The sequence below is a fragment of the Enoplosus armatus genome, chromosome 10, assembly GCF_043641665.1.
Source record: "Enoplosus armatus isolate fEnoArm2 chromosome 10, fEnoArm2.hap1, whole genome shotgun sequence".
NCBI classification, from domain to species: domain Eukaryota; kingdom Metazoa; phylum Chordata; class Actinopteri; order Centrarchiformes; family Enoplosidae; genus Enoplosus; species Enoplosus armatus.
Window position 1 is genome coordinate 23,243,951 of NC_092189.1, and position 21,111 is coordinate 23,265,061.

Here is a 21,111-nt window from a genome sequence, read left to right on the forward strand (position 1 = left end):
GTTAACTCAAATACAGAGAGACAACTGCCACGTATACAGAGAGAGAGAGAGAGAGAGAGAGAGGGAGAGGAGGGGGAGTCAGAGAGGAGGGGAGAGGTGTGAGGAAAAAAGAGAGAAAAGGGTGTGAGAGGAGAGGGAAATAAAAGAGGGGAGACAAACTGAGGGAATGGTGAAAGAGAGGATAAGTGATGTGGGAGGAGGAAAGAGAGAGTCTCACGGTATAACGACACCTCCTCCCCCCTCTCCTCCTCCTCCTCTTCTCTCCATCATCGGCTGGACTGTGGCTTCCAGGCAGAATGGAAAACGCCACGTTGCACTGCAGCTTTTTTCTCCCTCCCTCCCTCCCTCCCTCCCTCCCTCCCATCCAGCTGTTGGTCACATCAGCTCTGCTCTGTGGGAACAGACAGGAGCAATCTACCAACCCCCAAAAAAAGAAAAACCAGCAGAACAAACCCAGAGTGAGTGTTTGCATAAAAGAGCGTGAGGAATGGATTTGGAGCTCGATTGCTTCTGTCTTTCAGCGGACGGCAGGTGTTTGAGAACTGAATCATGAATCTGTGATGAGGTAAACGTTCCACAGGCTGAAGGTTTGCTGTGAACTCTCCAGAGGACTGAATGTTTTCACTGAGTTACAGGAAGTCAGACTGAAGCTTCACAGCTTTAACATGTTAATGAGCAACATGATAAAAGTGCAAGGCTTCATTCATCATGCCCAGGGAATATATATATATATATATATATATATATATACTGTATATATATTCCTGACAGTCCTGATATTTGTATCAGTTTATAATGTGGAGCTCAAACTCTCGTCATCACAAGGAAAACAACCACTAATATGAACTAAATAAACTAGAGAAACTGGGGTGAAAAAAGACCGTAGGTATTGTTAGTGAATATATACACTCTGTTGAAGGAATTGTCCTTAAGACGCTGAATCCCTCTCAGCTCCATGACTGCTGTCCCGTATCTCAGCTTGACCTTTGACCTCTAACCCCCCTGAGGAGGCGGGGGGGTAGATGTATCGTAGGGTCAACAAGGCGAACATGAAAGAGTCCATGCAAAAGTGTCCTTAAATTAGACCCAAGTTCTCTCCCACCAGTAATGTTTATATTCAGCTAATTTACGCTCACACTTTTTTTTCACAGGAAACTTTTATCTCCACTTTAGGAAGTTGTGCGACGTCCGTACAGCACACAGAAATGTGAGGAGGTGGGGGGCGGGGTCAGTGTTTAATCACGACCACAGTCTTTTCCTAACATTAACCAAATTGTTTGGCTGCAACATGAGCACGAGCTGAGGTTTACGTCACGCGTCGTCAGCCTAAACCCGATGTTCCTCTGGACAGTGATGAAAGTGATTCAATACATTAACTTAAGTATTCTACTTCAGTACAAATTGGAAGTACTTGTACTTCACTTAAGTATTTTCTTTTCATGCCACTTTCTATTTCTCCTCCGCTACGTTTCAGAGGGAAATCTTTATACATCACATTTATCTGATAGCTTTAGTTACTTTACAGATTATTGTATTTTCATACAAAAATGTTTAATTGTTCCAGCTTTTCAGATGCGAAGATTTGCTGCATTTCCTTTTAATTATTTTAATGTATTGTTAACACTGTTGAGGTTTGGACTGTTGCTTGTCACTTTGGCTCATTGTGACGGCAGAATGTTTACGAACCAAACAATCAATCGATTAATGGAGAAAATAATCAGCTGATTAATCCATAATGAAAATAATAATTATTAGTTCAAAATGAGCTCCACCAACTACAACAGTAAACTCCTGCTTTTACATGAATGCATTAGTAATAATGATATAATAATATAATATGTAATAGTATAACAGTCACAGGGGACATTTTACTGAATTGAGTAATTTTACCTTTAATTCTTTAAGTTTTCCTGATTTTACGAACATACTTTTACTTAAGTAATATTTTTACTTAATATTTTAAGAATTTTACTTTGAAATGTTCCATTTTAAAGTGTAATAATTACAAATTAAATTAAATTAAATGAAACTTCTTGTGCTCCGACAGGCTCATCTTCAGTCCAGACTTGGGTGTCAAGCAGAGAGCTGACATCAAGCTCCACCTACCAGGGCAGGAAAAGTGAGGGAGGGAGTAATGGGAGGTTTGGGTGAAGGGAGGTGGGGGTCTGCGTCCTAACTGGGACGTCCCACTGGAAATGTCTTGTGTGTGAACTGCTGAGGCTGTTATATCGTCCCGGGCCCCGCACACTGCTGACTTCTCTTCTGGTGTCCCTGCTCTGCAAAGCTAAAGGTAAGAGCTCTCACTCTGTCATTTATCACGAGACTCTGGTCTGGAGTGACTTTAACTGTGTGTAGCTGCTCTGTAGAAGAGCTGTGAGACTTCACATTTTACTTTTTAGTCTGCAGGGAGGGGGGAGAACAATCAAAGTTGACAGGAACTTAATGACAAATGTAGTTTTTTTGTGGAAGGGTAATCATGCTATAAAGCTTTTATGTTTAAGTAAAAGTTTGCTTTTAAATGCAGATTTTTCTCCCTCTAAGAAGTTCACGTTTCTTTGTCAGTTGCAATACATCAAGCAAAATACACCGTTTCTTTTCAGCCAGTCTGACCAAAGTGAATCAAGCAGCAAACACTTTTCCTCTCCAAGTTTACCGCACAGAGTTTCCCTGCTACAATCTCACAATTCAATCCAGCAACACATTCTCTAGCAGCTGCATTGGTGTCGGTGGTGATTTCTCAATGTACCACCTAGTTTTCAACTGTTCCTAAACATACTTTAAAATGACTGACATCTGGTTTAAAAGGCAGCTACTGTGGCCCCAAACCTCAGTGAACAATCTCGTCTGTCATTAAAGCTCAAACAGCTGCAAGGAAAAGCACACCCTGCAGGTAAACAAGCTGCGATTATGAGGATTCATTCTCTGTGGAGGTATTGTGTGCCACATCGGCAATATGAGGAGGGGAGGGGGGGGGGGCTGTGGGTTAAAGCTTGGGGGAGGAGAGAGTTGCAGACAGAGGCTGATATGCCGTTTATTGTTTTGTTGATTATCTATTGTCACATAATTGTTTTTGTAAGACGATTAATTCACCGTCAGAGTTTAGTTTGGATGCAGAAACTGCGGCTGTCTCTTTGTTTTTGGAGAATTCGCAGTTTTGTAAATGGACGTCTGCAGAGTTTATCTCTGTGGAAAAGTTGAGAAAAATAAAATAACTGAACAGAAAGAAAGAAAGAAAGAAAGAAAGAAAGAAAGAAAGACAGGAAGAAGAGGAGGAGGAGGAGTGGGGGTGTACAGGACTCCAACAAAGCCTGATAGAGCCTTTCTCTGAGAAATATCTCTCCTTCCCTCCCTCCCTGTCTCTCTGCCTCCCTTCATCCCTCTGTGACTCCCCCTCTCTGATTACTCCCATGCAAAGGAATGCGGGTTGCCATGGCGATCGGTCACCAGCTGTTTAAAATGCTCCGTTAGTTCAGATGCCTTCAAGTGTCGGGACGTCACTCATGCTCACCCACACAGAGAGAGCAGATAGAGGCTGAGGTGATAGTTGGTCTGAGGCTGTTTTTCACAGTTTCAATGAAGAGGAATCATAATGCTGCAGCATACAATGTGTCAGCAGGTTGTGTTCCACTAACGGTCTTTATCATAATGAGCAAATCTCTGCAGCCAGGTTCCAACATCTGGTGGAGAGACTGAAACCAGAGGAGTGGAGGCTGTGATAGCAGCACATTGATGCCCATGACACGGTTAGAAATCACATACATCTGGCGTAGTAGGGGTTGGGTGTGTGTCGGTTGTTGAAAACTGATTTCCTAAACCTGCTTTGGTCGTTTCTTCCGACACTAGAACAGTGTTTTCACATTAGATGTAAGTTTAACACGTGTCTGTACGAGATAATGTTGCATAGCAGCTAGTTCGGAAGCCAATCAGGGTCCAGTATGAAACTTACAAGCATGTCGAGGAAGTTGAATCCAGTAGATGCAATTTGAAGAAATTCTAACTCGTTCATTGAATGTTCTTGTGGTCTTATATGTTTAAAACATGTCTGGAGATGATCTTTAAACTGTATGAAGTTAAAAATCTGCTTGTTCCAACACTTTATTAACTATCCATATGATGACACCATGTTAATTTAAGGTTGCACGGTTACATCAAGTGGAAATATTCTCGATATTTCAGCATCGTTCTGTCCAATCTGACGCGATACAGATTCGTCCTGCTCTGAAAACGCTCCAATCATGTCCTCACCCCTCACGCTGATTTGTTTAACAAAGACAAACTCTATCACTGTCTTTTGATTCTAAAGGTTCTTGTTTTCCGTGTTCGTCACACCTGACGAGGATTTTTCCGAGCTGTCTTGAGGAAGACTGAAGGATAATGTGTCTGCATTAGTATGAGTGAGGTGGAGACTGAGCGTCTGTGGTTGCTTAATTGTTGAGGTGGCAGGTCTGGACCGAAGTGGGAGGAAGAGGAGGAGGGAAGGGCGTAGTGGCATTGGAGCTGAGGAAGCTGGGAAACAGAGGGCCAGTTTGGCAATCTCTAGAAAAGCTCTAATCCCCACGACAGGAAGGAAGGATTGTGCTGCTGTCTGAGCTCGACGTGGAGAAGAAAAACCTGGAGTTTAGTGTCGGTGAAGAGAAAGACAGGAAGAGACAAAGGAAGAAAGAGGGAGGGAAGAAACAGCAAGAAAAAAGAGACGATGAGGTACAGACAAGGAAGGAATAAGAACCTGAAACGAGCACAAAGAAAGAGGGAGAAATGTTGAGAGAGACAAATAAAACATTTAGGTAAGAAAAATAACCCGAATACAGTTAATGGAGCGAAAGTCAGAGAAGATGTGACTCAGATTTTTGTCCTTCAGAAAGAGATGTGACTCTTCTTCCCTTTGGTATCCAGTTAATAACTTTTGTTTGTCCATTCAGCCCTTATAACTCACGCCAACTCCACAGTCCTTTTATTCACTTCAAACCCAAAGTGTAAAACACGTCACTTCGTGAGTAGCAGTAACAGTGAGTGTTGAGGACAGCTGATGGGGAATCTCCAGCAAAGCATCACTTTCAGAAATTAATAAACCAAATGTCACGTTGGGTGAGTGAACAAGAATACATTGTTGTACAAGATGTATTTGGCTTTCATCTTGCAGAGACACAGTCCAACATGTTTGTCCTCAAACCACAGCAGAGAACTCAGAGAGAAGACATGAGAAGACAACAACAAAGACCACCAAAATGCTGACTGGCTCAGAGCAAACACTTTATTGTCTAAAGTAAAGTGAAATTCTGTGGAAACAGAGGATCTGTCCTGACGAAGGAAGGGGGGACGGGGGGGGGGGGGAGTCGAAGAGGTCAGGTGACGAGACACTCAGGTTACAGACTTCCTGACTTTTCTCCTCCTCTTCTTGTTTGTGCTCTTTGTGCTCAGAGTTTCCTGACTGATAGGGATGACTGGTGGTCTACCAAACTGCTCTTTGTCCAGGTCACTTCAAGCCCCCGTCCCCCCGTCCCCCCTCTCTGGAGAGAAATAGAATTTCTCAGGTGTCTTATTACGAGTTGAGGAGGCAGGTTGGATAGAAGGCGCTTGATATTCGAACAGGTTGCTAAGAAAAAACGTTTTAATTGACCAAACTTACAAAATTTCACTTCTTTCATCAAGTTTATAGTCTGAGACACATGTAAGCAAGCAATTAACATTAATTAATGGTTAATTGTGTTAAATACTTTGACAGAGCGGTCAGTATGATGTGATTTTCTTTGGTGAAATTCTATTTCCAACAAACCTTTATTAGTTTGAACTGAGGCACACCCCATATCCATCCAGTTTCTGACCACGAAGAGCTTAGAAAGGCTTTGCTGCCAGACTCAGATCTCTTGACAGGGTTTCTAACACCTGTTTGACCTTTTTACATTCCTGTCTGGTCTCCAAAAGAATCACTCCATCATAAAGATGCTCACACGGAGGACTCCACACTGAGCCCTCTTGTTTTGTCACAATACTCAACCAGCATCAAGTTTCAAATGTAACTGGAGCTGACAAGTTACCACCGACAGACGTCAACCTGACCGGCATCGGGATGGAGCGTGACTTTAGGAGTCAACCCCGAATGACTGCAGGAGATCCAGGTTCTCTGATGATACCGCCATCTTTTTATGTGGAGTTTCTCTCTCTTCTGCTCTTCCAAACTTGATTTAATCCTCTTTCTTTTCAGAAGAAATTGAGGCAGAAGAAAGAGTGAGACTTTAAAGGTATTTCATTAGCTATGATCTCCCTCCATCATGATAGTCCCCTGTCCACAGAACTCAGCATAGACAGAGGAAATCACTGTTCATTCTCAGAGCCTTTACTGAGTATTTGCCTCTTCACAGTCCTTTGCATGCCAGTGTTGTTTGTCTGCACTGTTTGCTGGCAGACAGGCTACAGGTTGTTTTTCCAGACCTCCAAACCCGCCTGTTATGTCACCGAGGAGAGGAAGAAAGAATTCCTCTAAATGTGCTCCCTTTAAAGAGCATCTGAAAAAGAGGCAGAGAGAGAAAGTGAGCAGCAGCTCCAGTGCAGGTTGTTTTCCTCCATAGCGAGTTTACACTTGCTTACCTAACTAACCTCCCAAATTAAATACATTTGAGGAGAAAAAGGGCCCCTTTATGAGCCTGAAGTTTCCCTTTTAGCCTTGGCCCTGTTTGATTATGAGAGCAGCTTTCCAAATAAAATAATTTGTTTTGCTGTTACGTCAGTCCGTCCGGCCTCCTCTGATTGACTCTCTGACCAAACAGGAATATGTTAAAGCGGACATGCGACGGGAACACCGCGTCTCCTCCAAATCAAATACTTACCTTTTTGGAGACGAGACCGGTTTCTATTTTCCCCTCTTTGCGATCACATTAAGCTCTCACTCTCAGTCAGACACGCTACCTATATACGTGTGTCAGAAGTTCTTTTTTTTACGAAATTTCCGGTCAGCAGAACACTTTGGGCTTTTTTTTAGCTGTGCGTTTTCAAAAGTACAGAGAAGTTTCCTTGTGTGCAGGTTATTTGGAGACGTCACTGTCTGCGTCCTCTGCCAGCCTTTCTGTATTTTTCCACGTCCAAGCCTGCTTATGACTTCTCATCTCAACAGTGGTCACCATTGTAAAAGTCCTGCCTTGAATCTGCATTAAGCACTTGAAAGATCTGTATTTTCCTTCGACAGGTGGAACAAAAAAATGCAGCAATAATCATGTTGCTTTTTAGTTTTATTCTTCAGAATTATTCCCTCTTTCTTAAAGATCCTATCCTCACCTTTCTGCCAGTCTGGGACTTTCAGTCACTATAGTTAGTTACAGACCCCCACATGTATACATCAAAACAGCCGAGCAGATCCGATTCATTGTCTGCATTAACAGAACTGAGAAAAATGTAGATGTAGTGAAGTTTGTAGTTTACTTTGCATTTTCTAAGTATGGAAGCCAAGAGATGACATTTCATGTGATTTTTGTTTTCCACATTCATTAGAAATTGATTTTTGGTGGCTCTAACTCACACGCTACATGGCAGCCCTGCTACACACAGGCCTTGACAAACTTCCCTTTTGATTAACAGATGAACGTATGACAATAAAAATACTTTACATTTACTTTACTTTCGTTCAAAGTAACTCACAGCATCACATGTGCAAAGTAAACAAAGAGACGACGTGCACTCAGGAAAAAAAACTGAAAGTAAAACATATAATACCTGCACCCTTCAAAATAAAAGGCTTGAATCACATAGAATGTTCTAGGGATTTACACAACAGTTCATAATTTAGAGCAGCAGCATCACACTAATGCCTTGACATTACAAGGTTTTCTAATTGATTAATTAATCACAAAATTGGCTATTTAGTCTCTGTTTTGATCTTAACACAAAACAGCTCTCAGGGTTTCATCTGATGATACAACTTGTACCGACCTGCTCTGAAGAAAGAATACTACATCTTAAACAACTGGGTCACGCCACATTTCAAACATCAGTCATTTCTGAACATGCATTCAGATTATTTTGAGGGCGACAACGGAAGAAAAATGCGCCTACAGGCGAACAATTCATTTGTATTTGAGGTCCAAATGACAGAACGTTCTTGTGTCGCTGGAGGGTTCGTCAGACAACACGTCAACACCCTCCGCCTCTGGTCGACTGTATGCAAACTTTACCCTTTTCACTGCATCTGTCCAAACACGTTGCCCTGTTCAGACGCTTTGTGTCAAGAGGCCCTGCTGCGTTTTTTAGGACGCCCGGCAACCAGCCAAGCGAAGTGTTCCTCCACAAATGTCAAATTCAGTTTCCCTCAAGGCGATGCTTCTGAGAGCCGTGACATTCATCTCCAACTCCGTCGTGTCTGAGTTAATAATTGAAAGAACAAATGAAAAAAATGTAATATTGTTATGTAAAAGATTGGAGCGTTTTACTGATTTATTGTTGCTTTAAACCCGCGGCCCTCCTATTGGAGGAATTCCAAATATTCTCAGTCCTGTTTTGTAAATCTTATTATCCCCCGCTGATCTCCTGCAGCGTCTAGTATATTGTTCAAACTGAGTCAGCTCACTTCGGTCTTATTGCCCTGCATGAGGATTTTCCCTCCCAGCAGAGTGGAAACTCAACAGAAACAAGAGATACAGTCTGTTGTTGTGAAGCAAATTCCAGCTCTTCTTGATATCAAGCCAAAAAAATGCAAACAACAACATAAAGGCAACAGGGTGAATGAAAGGACAGCGAGGACTTTTATCTTTACAGTCGGCCTCCCGAGACACTTTAACGTACCCCCATATACTATACGACCTTTGATGTCAGGAGGACGGAGATTGTTTCTGGATGTCTGGGTGAAACAGCTGATAGAGAAAGAGGGAGGAAGACCAAGCAATGTCCCGCTCCATTACCGAACAAAGAAGCCCTTATTTAGTCCTTCAGAGGAGACATGATGGAGGAAGAGGAGCAGGGACGGAGAAAACGTTTTTTTTAGTCTCCAACAATGGACGCTAAGATCAGTTGGAGAGGAGATAGGGGGCTGATGGGGAGTCTGATCTCATGGCAGCCACATCTAACAGGAAATTTGTACCTTTTTATATTTAAAAAAGTCGTGTTTTACTCTTGCTCAGATGAAAAAGAGCCTAGCATAGCGTATAAACTGTAATGATTGCACTAGAGGAATCACCAGAGTCAGTACAGTTCATCAGTCTGGAGGGAAACATTGGACCGACCGGCCGACCGACGTTGCCAGCAACAGAGCCAAAGATACACATTTTAGCTGGTCAAATACGTCAAAGATGCAGTATATTTAAACTCACTTAGAGACAGTGTTGTCATGACATACTGGAGTTTGTTATTAAGTTGTCATACGTCCGACTCGTCACATATCTTGCCAATAGATTTTTTGAAACTCTCAAATTGTGATATTATTAAAAGCCTTACAGATATGAATACAGAGCTGGTCTGGCTCTCATTGGCAGAAATATCAGGAAAAACAGCGTTGCCACTTTTAGTGGCCAGTGATTTGAAGCATTTGTGCTCCTTTGAGAATATGTTCGAGGTGGAGTTCCTCAGAATATGTTGAAAAGGTTTTCCTTCTCTCGCTGTGATTTTGTGGTAAATGTAGAGCAGGTCGACACATGCAGCATAGAAAAATCCAATATTACAAACCTGTAGGTGGAAGCTTTTATGGAAGTCACCTCATTTTAAACCCGTTCATCCACCCAGAATCACACATCAGATTCTCACAAATCTGTCATGGCTCTACAAATGTAAATATGTGTTCAGCAAAGCCGTGTGGAAAGTCATTTTCCGAACAGAGGCCTGGTGGAAATATGAGGAGTTAAGGTGTGCTGCCTCAGCTCGTGGAAAAGAGTTGCAGTGAAAGTGTACACAGAGACAGGAGCAGCGCGTTACAGTCGTGTTTCTGAAGCCTAATTCAGTGCCATCAGCTCTGCTCGCTCTGATTTGTGCTCCAGAATGAGAGAAAACCCCTTTCAGCGGGCGAAATGATGTTCTGGGGGAGTCTTTTCAACAAACCCACAAACAGCCAGAGACAATTTCAACACGAGCTGCCGGTAAACAAAGCAGACACTGAATGAGGGTTTTGTTTGGGAAACTGGAGAGCTTCCATTAGTCTGCAGAGAGAGTCGCGTTACATGTTGTGTCCAGATGCTCTCGTCGTGTTTACAAAGACTGCAGGGCTTCGTGTCATTCATTCAGATTCTCAGGCTTCTTACTGACCCGGGTCTGATTAAAGAAACTAAATAGAGAAAGTAAAAAAACCCTTCAGGCTGTCACAGTCAGCAGATCCTTGTTGGTAAAAAGGTGAAAAAGCTAACATTCTTCCACAGTGCAACACTTCTACGACTTCTACAAATACTACTACTACCACAAAGAAGAGGGCCAGTTGCATATAAAAGCAAGTAAATCAGAGACGATGCCTGTGTAGCCAGACATGCTGACATGAAGATATAGTAGACAGCAGATCCACAGTTTGTATTTCAGGTATTGATAAACAGAATTAAGAGTGACTCCTCCTCCCCAGTTCTGTTCAGTGGGTGTCGATTGCCAAAATAATCTTTGGGAAATTACAACAAAGCAGTCTTTCATGAAACTGTGTGTGAGTTCACGTGGCTTCGCTTAATAATGGTTTGTTTCACCTGTTTGTCTCCACAGACTTTGAAGATGAGGGTGTGGATCGTCTTCGTCCTGTGCCTGGCTGGCCACGCCATGGCTGCTCCTGTAAGTCATACTGTGTGTGTGTGTGTGTGTGTGTGTGTGTGTGTGTGTGTGTGTGCAGTTCCTGTGTATATCTACTTGTGGGTGTGTGTTTTTTTATTGCAAGTCTGTGAGGATGAAATGTTTGCTTTCCTAAATCCAGTTGCTCCCCTGAGTGTCCGCTGCAGCTGTGTGTGTGTGTGTGTGTGTGTGTGTGTGTGTGTGTGGTGTGTGTGTGTGTGTGTGTGTGTGTGTGTGTGTGTACTATCATTGTCTGCTTCTGACTTCCTTCTCTCAAGCGTTTTTCTTATAGCACTCAAGAGTTATAAAGGTCTAACGTGTGTGTGTGTGTGTGTGTGTGTGTGTGTGTGTGTGTGTGTCTGTCCCAGACTGAGGAAGAGCCCATCGTGGAAGAGCTGGTAACTGAGGAGCCAGTTGTTGAGGTCAGTCCAGATGTTCATCCTGCTTGAGAGTCACGGTTTAGTTGAAAAGTCCTTAAAAGGCTTTAAATAGACGTAAATAATGAATATCTTTCTGATGCAGGTGATGGAGGCCTGACAGACACAAATACCAAAGACATATTTTCACAATAAAATAGCAGCTGTAGCCAGATGTGCCTGTTGTCTTCCAACATGGTGGTTTGTCTTTCAGCGAGGGGATTTTTTTTTCACTTTGTGGTCGGCCTGCAGGAGCAGAGTCTGAAGTATTTCAGTATTCTGGTACAATAAGTTTACTGCAGTTCTCACCACAGTTTTCCTGCGCAATGAGGGATTATTACTGACGTGACACGCGAGCTCAACTTCTATTTTACCTTCAAATAACGTAGATAATGTGGGTGAACTGGTGGCTTGTTTACAACCTGTCTGCTCATGTTTCTCTCCATTCGGACTTTGTTGTAAAGACGTCATTGTGTCCCCAGATCTCAGCAGTTACTGTGGTGTCTGCAAATAAAACCCAACTTTTTGGGGGGTGAAACTCGGCCCAAATACTTTTGCTCTCGTCTGAGTTTGATTTGGCACCTGGGATGAGTTTCCTGAGTCAAGCAGCTGCTCAGAGAGATGATCTGATCTGTGATGGAGATTTGGGGTTCAGTGGTATTCGTTCATGTGACGCCCACAGCTGAATTTATTCAGCCTGTGAAAGAATTGAACTGAAAACCAAACAAAGTGGAAATGAAGCTGAACAAATGATAAATCAATTGGATCTGATTCTGGCAACAGAGCCCTCTAGAGATCAGATATCCATCATGACGCCACTACGTCTGAAGGGTTACATTCCCAACTCTTTAGTCTCGTGGATCCACGTTTTAACCCTCATAATAAGAGTTGTGAGCAGTTCAACTGAGGAGTGACTTTATTCTTCTTAGATTGTTTCATTTGGTCGAAGAGGTGAAAGAATTCATGAAAAAAGTCAGAATCTGAGAAAAGTCTGAAAAAACGTAATGCTTCATGCTCTGTTTTGCAGACTTGAAGGTCCTTGATGTCAGTTTCTTCCACCAGAGACCAGTTAATGGTGGAAATCCGGATATTTATGAAAAGCTAATCAATCTGATCCACCAGAATCCATTTGTCACCTCTGAGGCTTTTTTCCCAGAAAGCAGACAGGGACGAAAACATGAAATCCTTCGAACTCAGTCCACCATTTTACCTTATTAGCAGAGACAAATATCCCTTTATTGAAAAAGAGATTGACAGTTACTTTTCTAACTTGTTGTAAACAATATTAAACTACTAAAATATACCAGAACTTCATGTGAACGTTTTATCATTTCCTGCTCCAGAGGTCCAGAGGGACCAGAGATCCCACAGCTGTTTTTAGCCGTCCAGCCGGTCAGGAAGCCATTACGTTTTTCATGGCTTCACCACATGTGGACCCAGCTGCTTGTTATTGTTGGATATTATGGTCTCGCTGCTCCCAGACTCTGTTTGGCCTTCAGGGAGGAACCTTCCTTAGTGGTGACGTTTAAACTTTTTTTCAGGAAAACCAGGGATATTTAAGCGGTTTGGTTTAAGTGGACGTCGTGCAGAAATAGACTGTTGCACGAAAATCATCTGCAAGACCAAATTCAGAGAGCGCGTCAAGAAAAAAACTGAGAAGCTGCCTGTTAGCAGATTTTTGTACCCCAGATGAGATTAAATTCCTCTGCATGTGACTCATAAAGCTTGAGCTGCTTACAGTCTGACCTCTGACCTCTCGTGTTGCCCAGGAGACAGAGGTGGGGGCCAACCCAGTGCAGATCGAGGTTGGAGAGTTTGACGAGGCCATTGAGGTTGTTGAAGATGTTGTTGCTGAGACTGAGAGTAAGTTCACAAACTTGTTTTTGTCACTTTGCACAACTTTGCATCGACTTACATCAATTCCAAGGAGACTCACTCTAACTTAACCATAACCACTAACACGACAAATCCCGTCCCAACTCTGTCCTTAACCAACAATTTAGGGGACCAAAGTTTTGTCCCCGTACTTGTGGTAACATTACATCACTGTACAGATACGCAAACATGCATACATCGATGTGTCTCACGCTCCAACCGTCCATAAATCCTTCAGATTGAGACGTTTCAGTGATTCAAGTATAAAATGTCTCTGCCCTCCAGCTACAGTATCTGGTGAAGCCTCAGACTGGCAAATCAAACAGCCATAATAACAGACTGCCTCGTTGTGTGCGGAGACGACTGTAATTACACGTTCCACCCTGCTTTAAGTAGCAGCTCAGCTCAGCAACTGAGCCACAGGCGACACCAGCTGCAGCAAAACAGTCCAACTGTACAAAGTGTACTAGATGAGATGTTTAGTTCTGCCTGAGCAGGAACATTCACTCTACTTCTTCACGTCTGTTCAAAGTAGAAAATAAGAGGTGAACGGGACTAACAGCACTGAAAAATACTTTTAGAAAGATTTAACAGCAACATGTCTTTCCAGACACAATGTCCCTTTCACTCTGGATCACCTACCTTAACCATGATAATATTTTTATGTGTCAATACTACATTAATGCTTCAATAAAATCTGAGACCCAGATGAGAGTAGGACAATTATTTTACATTACTTCAGAAACAAGATGGAAATATATCTAAAATGGTACATTTTCAATGTGATTTTAAAAGTCTGTAACCTATGAGGCATGTAGATGTCTCCATTCCTGCTTCCTTCAGCTCTAAAGGAACATTACTTACCAAAGTGAGAAACATCTTATTTTTGTACCAAAATGTTCCCTTTGAAGAACAGATCTGAGGTCTGTGGACCCAACAACGTGTGATTTTATTAGTGAAATAAACAAATCATGAATCAGTCTGTGCACATTTTCAATAAAGCACTACAGTCTCTTTACTGAAAGTGTCACAGTTCTGCTCTGCTTCTGTCCAACAGTTTGGGTTTTGTCTTCAACTTTAACATTTTCCACGACTTCTGCTGTTTTTCGTGACGCAGCATTTTCAGGACTGTAATTTTCTTTTTAACCGAACACATAAAGTCAGTCACAAACTCTTTGATGACAGTTTTCTTGTTTATTCAGTCGTTTTGCTCATTGGCTGCAGCAAAGGACTGGAAAATATATTTTGCGTCTGGGCCTGGTCAGAGTGTCCGTCTGGCCTCAGTGTTTCACTCAGGAGACATTTCCTGAGAAACAGACCGTAACTCTGCGTCTGGGCCTTTTTTGTTTCCAGATCCCTGCCTGAACCACCACTGCAAGAAGGGCAAAGTGTGTGAGGTCGATGAGAGCAACACCCCCATGTGTGTGTGCCAGGACCCCTCCACCTGCCCCGCTGCTGAGGGAGAGTTCGAGCATGTGAGTTCAAAAACAATCAGACATTTCTGTTGAGTTCGTATTTATTCTGCGACTGTGAACTCATCATCAAGGATCATTTGTCTGCTGAAATCTGAAAACGACAGAGCAGACATATGAAAATATAATATTAATAATAATAATAATGATAATATACATAATTTATAAAGCACTTTATGTTTTCATGCATGTCTCACTAATCACTAATCTCTTCGTGAGGAGTTCAGGAGCTCAACATTCATGTAATCACCACGGCAGTATGATTTGTTGTGGATGCAGTCATTTATGAAATATCATCAACTCATCTGCGTTTTCCCTCTCAGGTGTGCGGCACCGACAACAAGACCTACGACACCTCTTGCCACTTCTTTGCCACCAAGTGCACCCTGGAGGGAACCAAGAAGGGCCACAAGCTGCACCTCGACTACATCGGACCCTGCAAATGTGAGCCCTCGCACTCTCGCAAATGTTCATGTATGCATGTCAACAGATTCCTGAAGATGTTGCTGCCTCATTTCTGACTCCACCGGCCTCGACGAGCACACGTCAGTAAAATGAGTGAGATCATTAACACGATCTTCTGTCTGATATCTGGTAACTGATTAGAAATGATGAACAGATACTTCAGGGATCATTTAGTTGGAGTCACTGAGTGTGTCGCCTCCACCCTGGACACACCCGTCTCACAGGGGCCAGATGTTAATGTTGGCGGTGGAGAAACGCTTGAGATATAAATGAGCTCTGGTGTGAAGGAGGATCATGGGAGTCTGGAATGAAACAACACATATACTTAAAATACATAAAAAGACAGACTGCCACAAGCGTGATTTGTGGTATTAAATGTAGAAATCTTAGCAAATAAAGCGCGTCACCTCAGAGGTGAAGAGAATTATTAATCCACCGGCTGAAGGAGATTCATACAAAAGCATCTCTTTATTTGTTTGCACACATCCTTTTCTCCAGTTGTTACGAACACTGCTAAAGCTCTTCGAGATAACGTCATCACTTCAGCTGGAATTTCATCTCCTTATCTGTAGCCGCAGTTTCTGAATGTTGTTGTTTTTATGTGATTCTTCTCTGCGTTCTGTTTTGTTTCGTGGTTTCTGTTGTTTATCTGTTCCTGTTTAATCGCTGCTGAGGGATCAGATGTATCTTAAGTTCCTGAGCATGATAAGCTAAGAAGCTCGGCTCGGCTCGGCTCGGCTCGGCTCTCTCTCTGTGGGCTGTTAGCGTTCAGGGTTTCTTGGCGTTGCTGTGATTGATGGGCTCAGACTGTCGTGTCTGACCTGCTGGCAGCAGCTCAGCGTCGGCAGGATCTGTCCAGACACGCTGGCTGCATTTCTTCCACTGTTCAAACTGAAACATGACAGACGCTCTCACACACACACACACACACACACACACACACACACACACACACACACATTGTGAGGAGATGATTCAGGCCTGAAGGGTTCAAATGGAGATCAAGGTGGTGTTCAGTACACCAGAATAAAACAGGATGCAGGTTGTGATTTTGAGATATTTGACTTGAATATTTAGATGCAGATTACTTTTTGCTGCAAATCGTTTCACCGTAATTCTTCATGTCACTTCTTTTTCAGTATGCAGTGAGTCTTATAGTCCTTTAAGTTTCACTCCATGTGGGAATTTGACATCATCTGCATTTCAATAAAGAATAATAGCAAAGATATGCTGTGTGTTTAAAAAAATAGTAACATTTGGGAGAATCTCAGGCAGTTTTATAGATATAAATATCTGTAAATTGGCAAGAGGTCAGTTTTATGTTTTTAATTCTAAAACACTGAAATCTGCAGGTTTCAGTTTAATATAACTTTATGTTATGATCGTTCAGAGCTTCTCTGGCTTCACAGAGTGCTTGAGGTTGAATATGTGTGAATTATCATCACAAATTGAAGTTTTATTTGTGCTTTCTCTCCGCAGTCATCGAGCCCTGCATGGACACCGAGCTGAACGAGTTCCCCCTTCGCATGAGGGACTGGCTGAAGAACGTTCTGGTGACTCTGTACGAGCGCGACGAGGACAACAACCTGCTGACCGAGAAGCAGAAGCTCAGGGTGAGACGGATATACAGCAGACGTCTCTGTCCTGGTGTTTTTAATTATAAGACGCGATCTGTTGATTGTCGGAGGTGGATGTGTTGGATACGTTTTCAGGCTTTGGCCCCCTGAACAATGATCCATTTAGCACAGGCCAAACTAATACAGCATTAAGCACTTAATGCCCCCCGTCAGACCCCAGACTTTATTATTTAAAGTTGTGAAAGTTGACCAAAAGTCAACAGGTTCTCACAAGCGACCTAATATGGGTAAGAGAACCACATTTACATCAGAGACACTTCACACACAGAAATAAACTGAATAATATTTCTTTATAAGAGAAATATTAATATTAATAGTGAAGGGTAACGTTCTCTGGTTCCCAAACACACAGTTTAAATGACTCATAAAGAACAAAGTCAAGCAGTTTAAGAATGTAATTCATTCAGACTGAGGAAATGTTCAGATGACTGAAATACACCTAAGCACCGGAGAGAGTTATGGATCCACTGATTTAGTGTTTACCCTCCACATCACTCTCTGCACCATCACAGCTGATTTAACTTTTGTAGATTATTAAAAAGAAACAACTTTTACAAACAAGCTTTTAGGCTGATTCATCAGCAGTCGTTCTGCAAACTTTCCAGTCAGCAAACTACTTTAAGCGTGCAGAGGGCTGATTAGGGGTCACTGACTGTTGGAAGCTGCGGTGTGTTTGTGTGTTTTCACTCTTTGGTAACGTGGATTGTGTCCGTCCGATCGTTCAGGTGAAGAAGATCTATGAGAACGAGAAGAGGCTGCAGGCTGGCGAACACTCTCTGGACCTGCTGGCTCACGACTTTGAGAAGAACTACAACATGTACATCTTCCCCGTCCACTGGCAGTTCGGCCAGCTCGACCAGCACCCCGTCGACGGGTACGTAGGAGGCCGGAGGGAGGGGTTTTATACCCAATCGGACGTTTTCTTTCGGACACAGTTCAGGTTCTGACGTGGCAGAGTCGGCACATGTCAGGTCTTGCAAACTATGAATATGTGTTGCTCAGCGGTGGTTGAGCTTCTGGCAGACTGAGAGCTGATTGGGTGATGTAGTCTCTGATCTCACGCCGCACTGATGGATCAAACAGTTCAGCAGCTGCTGTTCACTTTATAACCACTTATTCTGAAATATGATGATGTGGCTGCTAGACTCTAAATGCACCAGCCAGAGGAAGCATTTAACTTCATGCAGGAGAGGCCGAACTCTAATGTCAAAGAAGACGAAGTGGTATTAAAGGACAAAGACATCTGCAAAACATTTTATGTACTGAAAGCAGACAGGACATGGGAGAAGGGGACGTTCCCTCGTGATATTTGAACAAACTGTGAAACCAAACTAAGCTTATTGTAAATACAGCAGAAATCATTTCAAGTCATTATCACCGTAGTTGCTGCTGTACAGGTTTTCCCATGATGCATCTTTCCTCTTGTGTCTGTATGCCTTCAGATACCTGACCCACACAGAGCTCTCCCCCCTGCGCGCCCCTCTCATTCCCATGGAGCATTGCACCACCCGCTTCTTCGAGCAGTGCGACGCCGACAACGACAAATACATCGCCCTGGAGGAGTGGGCCTCCTGCTTCGGCATCAAGGAGCGTAAGTACACATGAAGACGGTCACGTTTGGTTTACACACAAATATAAACCTCTCTCTTTATGATCAACTTAAATTTAAATCCTGGTTCTGTAGTATCACAAACATGACAGCAGAAATGTGCCCTGAAGCACTTTAATACCATTAAAACTGTTTCTGATGTCCTGGAAGTACCTCACAAAGCTTGTCTTGATGTTTCCAGCAGCTTTAGTGACGTTTAGTTGCAGGAACTGAAGAAGAGTCATTCATTTTTCTGTTGATGGTGTTTTTCCTCCAAACGATTATTTATTTATTCTAGAAAATGTCAGAAAAAAGTGAAAAATGTCCCACAGTGACCTCTTCAAATTCCTTGTTTTGTCCAAAACCGAAAGATATAAAATTTATTACGATAGAAAAACTGAGAAAATCTGCAAATTTTAGCAATTCTACCTGGAACTAGAAAATATTTGGCATTTTTGCCCGATAACAATTATCAGTTATCAGAATTGTCAATAAATCGTTCCAGCTCTAAATAAAACCAGTCAGTCTGCTCGTTTCCAACATTTAACCCTAAAACAGTTGTTAAAATCTGTTTTGTTTGGGACAAATGACCTTAAGTTTGAATATCTATATGTTTTATTCTCACATGCTTAAATACCCAAATAATTCCTTAAATATTCATCATTTTAACTAACTGAAAAAGATTTATTGTTAATTTAAATTTGGTTTATATTTGAAACCCTGTCCAAACACTTTTTTTTGCAGTTTTTGCACGTAATTCATCCATAAATATAGTTTCTTCTCAAATTCATGTTGATGTTTTGTCTCTTTTTGTGTTTGCAGAGGACGTGGACAACGACCTCATCATCTAAGCTCCTCTGAGCAGCAGCAGTTTGACAACTCCTAGTCGCTACTAACGGGACAAGGTGCTGATCCCTAAGTTAAAATAAATCACAGTAACGGTGCTAATTGCAAATTATTTTTTATTTTGTTTTTTTTTAATAATGACCTTTCCTACCTATACCACTAAAAAGAACAAAAAGATTACAAAAGAGAAATGTGCTCAGTCTGTACTAACCATCACACGTTCATGCATCTTTGAATTCTCTCGTTTGTTGAACAAAACACCCAGTAAAGAAACTAAAGACCTCTGATGTAAATGTATGTTGTTGACAGTATTTTATATATGCGATGATTTGTTCAGGGCTTTAATTGGAGATCAATCTGAAACATTATCTTGAGGAGACAAAACTGTAAAGTCAAAAATAAAGTTTCTAAATAAATGCTCCCTCTGCTTGCTTTCTACAAAACACCTGTTTAGTTTTTGCACTCTTTTGGTGGTGGACTCCTTTTTTGTCATTTTGTGTATTTTGGTTTTTGATCTTTTGACTACTGCTTTAAGAGTTGTTCATTTTTATTTTCCATACAGATTCCGTGTCCCCGACGAGGACACGCGTGTACTGATATTTGAAACAATAAAGAGGATATATTGTTTGGACGTTTAATGAGGGGAAAATCTCGCAGGCTGAGAGTTTTTCTCACGATTAACATGTTTCTACTGACACTGAGAGCTCGACCAAACTCTTTCCATGAATAAAAGACTATGAAAAGATCTGGAAATCTCTGCATGCATTCATATCTGCGTTTCTTTCTCCTCTGCTAAGGAATTTTTGTTGAGATGATCTGACAAGGGATCAGCAAGGCTCCGTGAGAGACAAGGTTTGTCTACGAGCAACACTTGACTCTGTTTTGTATCTAGTGTCACATTTTTATCATCATTGGTCGCTGAAATATAAGAAGTCTCTTTATAAGAAGCTTACTCTCTCGTCTCATCCTTCACTTTTTGTGTTACGCGTCTCTGAATGCTGCCTTTGTGCAGCAGTAATGCATTTAAAATCTTCCCTCGTGAGTCTAGTTTGAGACCCAAAAAGCTTCTGAAACAAGCCTCTTCTGCCTTTTCTCCTGCAGCACGTTTCCTTTTCCAGTGCTTTTCTCTCAACCGTGATCGGTCTGCAGTCACTGGGAATTGGTATTGGATCAACATTTGTAGTTTATTCTGCTGTAACACTGATTGCTCAAGATTAGGGAGTCAGCCGAATGCTTCAAATGCAGATGCTGCACGCCTGCGAACTCTAGCAGAGGAATTAACACTGTTAAAACTCCATTACATGGAATTAAAGTCGACTGAGCAGCATGACTGTTTAGAGACAAAAATAAACTAAAATCAGTCACAAACAAACAAAGCACACTTAAAATAATATGAAGCCACTTGGAAAGCAACTTAACAGCAGCTGAAAACTGTGTTTCTGCTGACCTCTAGTGGTCTAACCTCTCACCTTTCTGCAGTGACGTCAGTGCATCGTGACATCATCGCTGAGTGACGTCAGAAGCATGACAGGCTTTTAATTTGACAGGTATTAAGTTCTTCTTTAAACCTTTCCAATATTTCTAATCACATCTGCTCATGATGAAGGTGGGCGGAGCCATGCTGGGGATTCATGGAGCTCACCAGACTCCATAAACTTAACACAATAATCAACAGGACAGTTACACAGATGTGAGTCAATCCTGTCGATAACTGCGTATAAGAAGGTTGTATTTTTCCCTCCATGCTGCCTGCAGACTGATGTTTGTCGCGTTTCTAACATAAGAAGGTGTCTAATCCGGCAGTAAGTGAAAACATCTGTGCGGGTGTACTGCAGGGCCTTTAAAACAAATGTCAAGCCAGAAACACAAGTCTGGTCGAGGTAAAAGCTGGTGTTCTCATGCATTTTCCCCCCAATAAACCTTCCACATGAAAAAGGTTTAGAGAATCGTACGTGTTGCACATAGCTTTGGATATAAACATGAGCCAACATAAAACAAAATATATTTACGGTATATTTGGAATTTGTGTGAAAGGGGCTGTAAAACAAGGTGAAGCAAACCACAAGAACATTTTGTGAAGAACAAACAAACTGTAA

General features: G+C 42.1%; 1 protein-coding gene across 3 annotated transcripts; it reads left to right on the plus strand.

Moving 5' to 3' along the window:
* The first annotated feature begins 2,189 nt into the window (after window positions 1-2,189).
* On the plus strand, window positions 2,190-19,760 carry sparc (secreted protein, acidic, cysteine-rich (osteonectin)). Of its 3 annotated transcripts, XR_011597558.1 has the most exons (11): window positions 2,190-2,290; window positions 10,654-10,719; window positions 11,085-11,138; window positions 12,902-12,995; window positions 14,361-14,482; window positions 14,803-14,923; window positions 16,424-16,557; window positions 17,307-17,455; window positions 18,024-18,172; window positions 18,992-19,074; window positions 19,578-19,760. XR_011597558.1 is itself a non-coding variant. In XM_070913028.1 (10 exons), exons 2-10 carry the CDS (start codon window positions 10,663-10,665, stop codon window positions 19,018-19,020), a joined length of 909 nt encoding a protein of 302 aa, XP_070769129.1. In that variant the 5' UTR covers window positions 2,190-2,290; window positions 10,654-10,662; the 3' UTR covers window positions 19,021-19,760. The 3 variants fall into 3 exon arrangements, 2 of the variants coding, with proteins under 2 accessions (XP_070769129.1, XP_070769130.1); XM_070913028.1 differs by having other exon boundaries at window positions 18,992-19,760; XM_070913029.1 differs by having other exon boundaries at window positions 12,905-12,995; window positions 18,992-19,760.
* The last annotated feature ends 1,351 nt before the right edge of the window (window positions 19,761-21,111 follow it).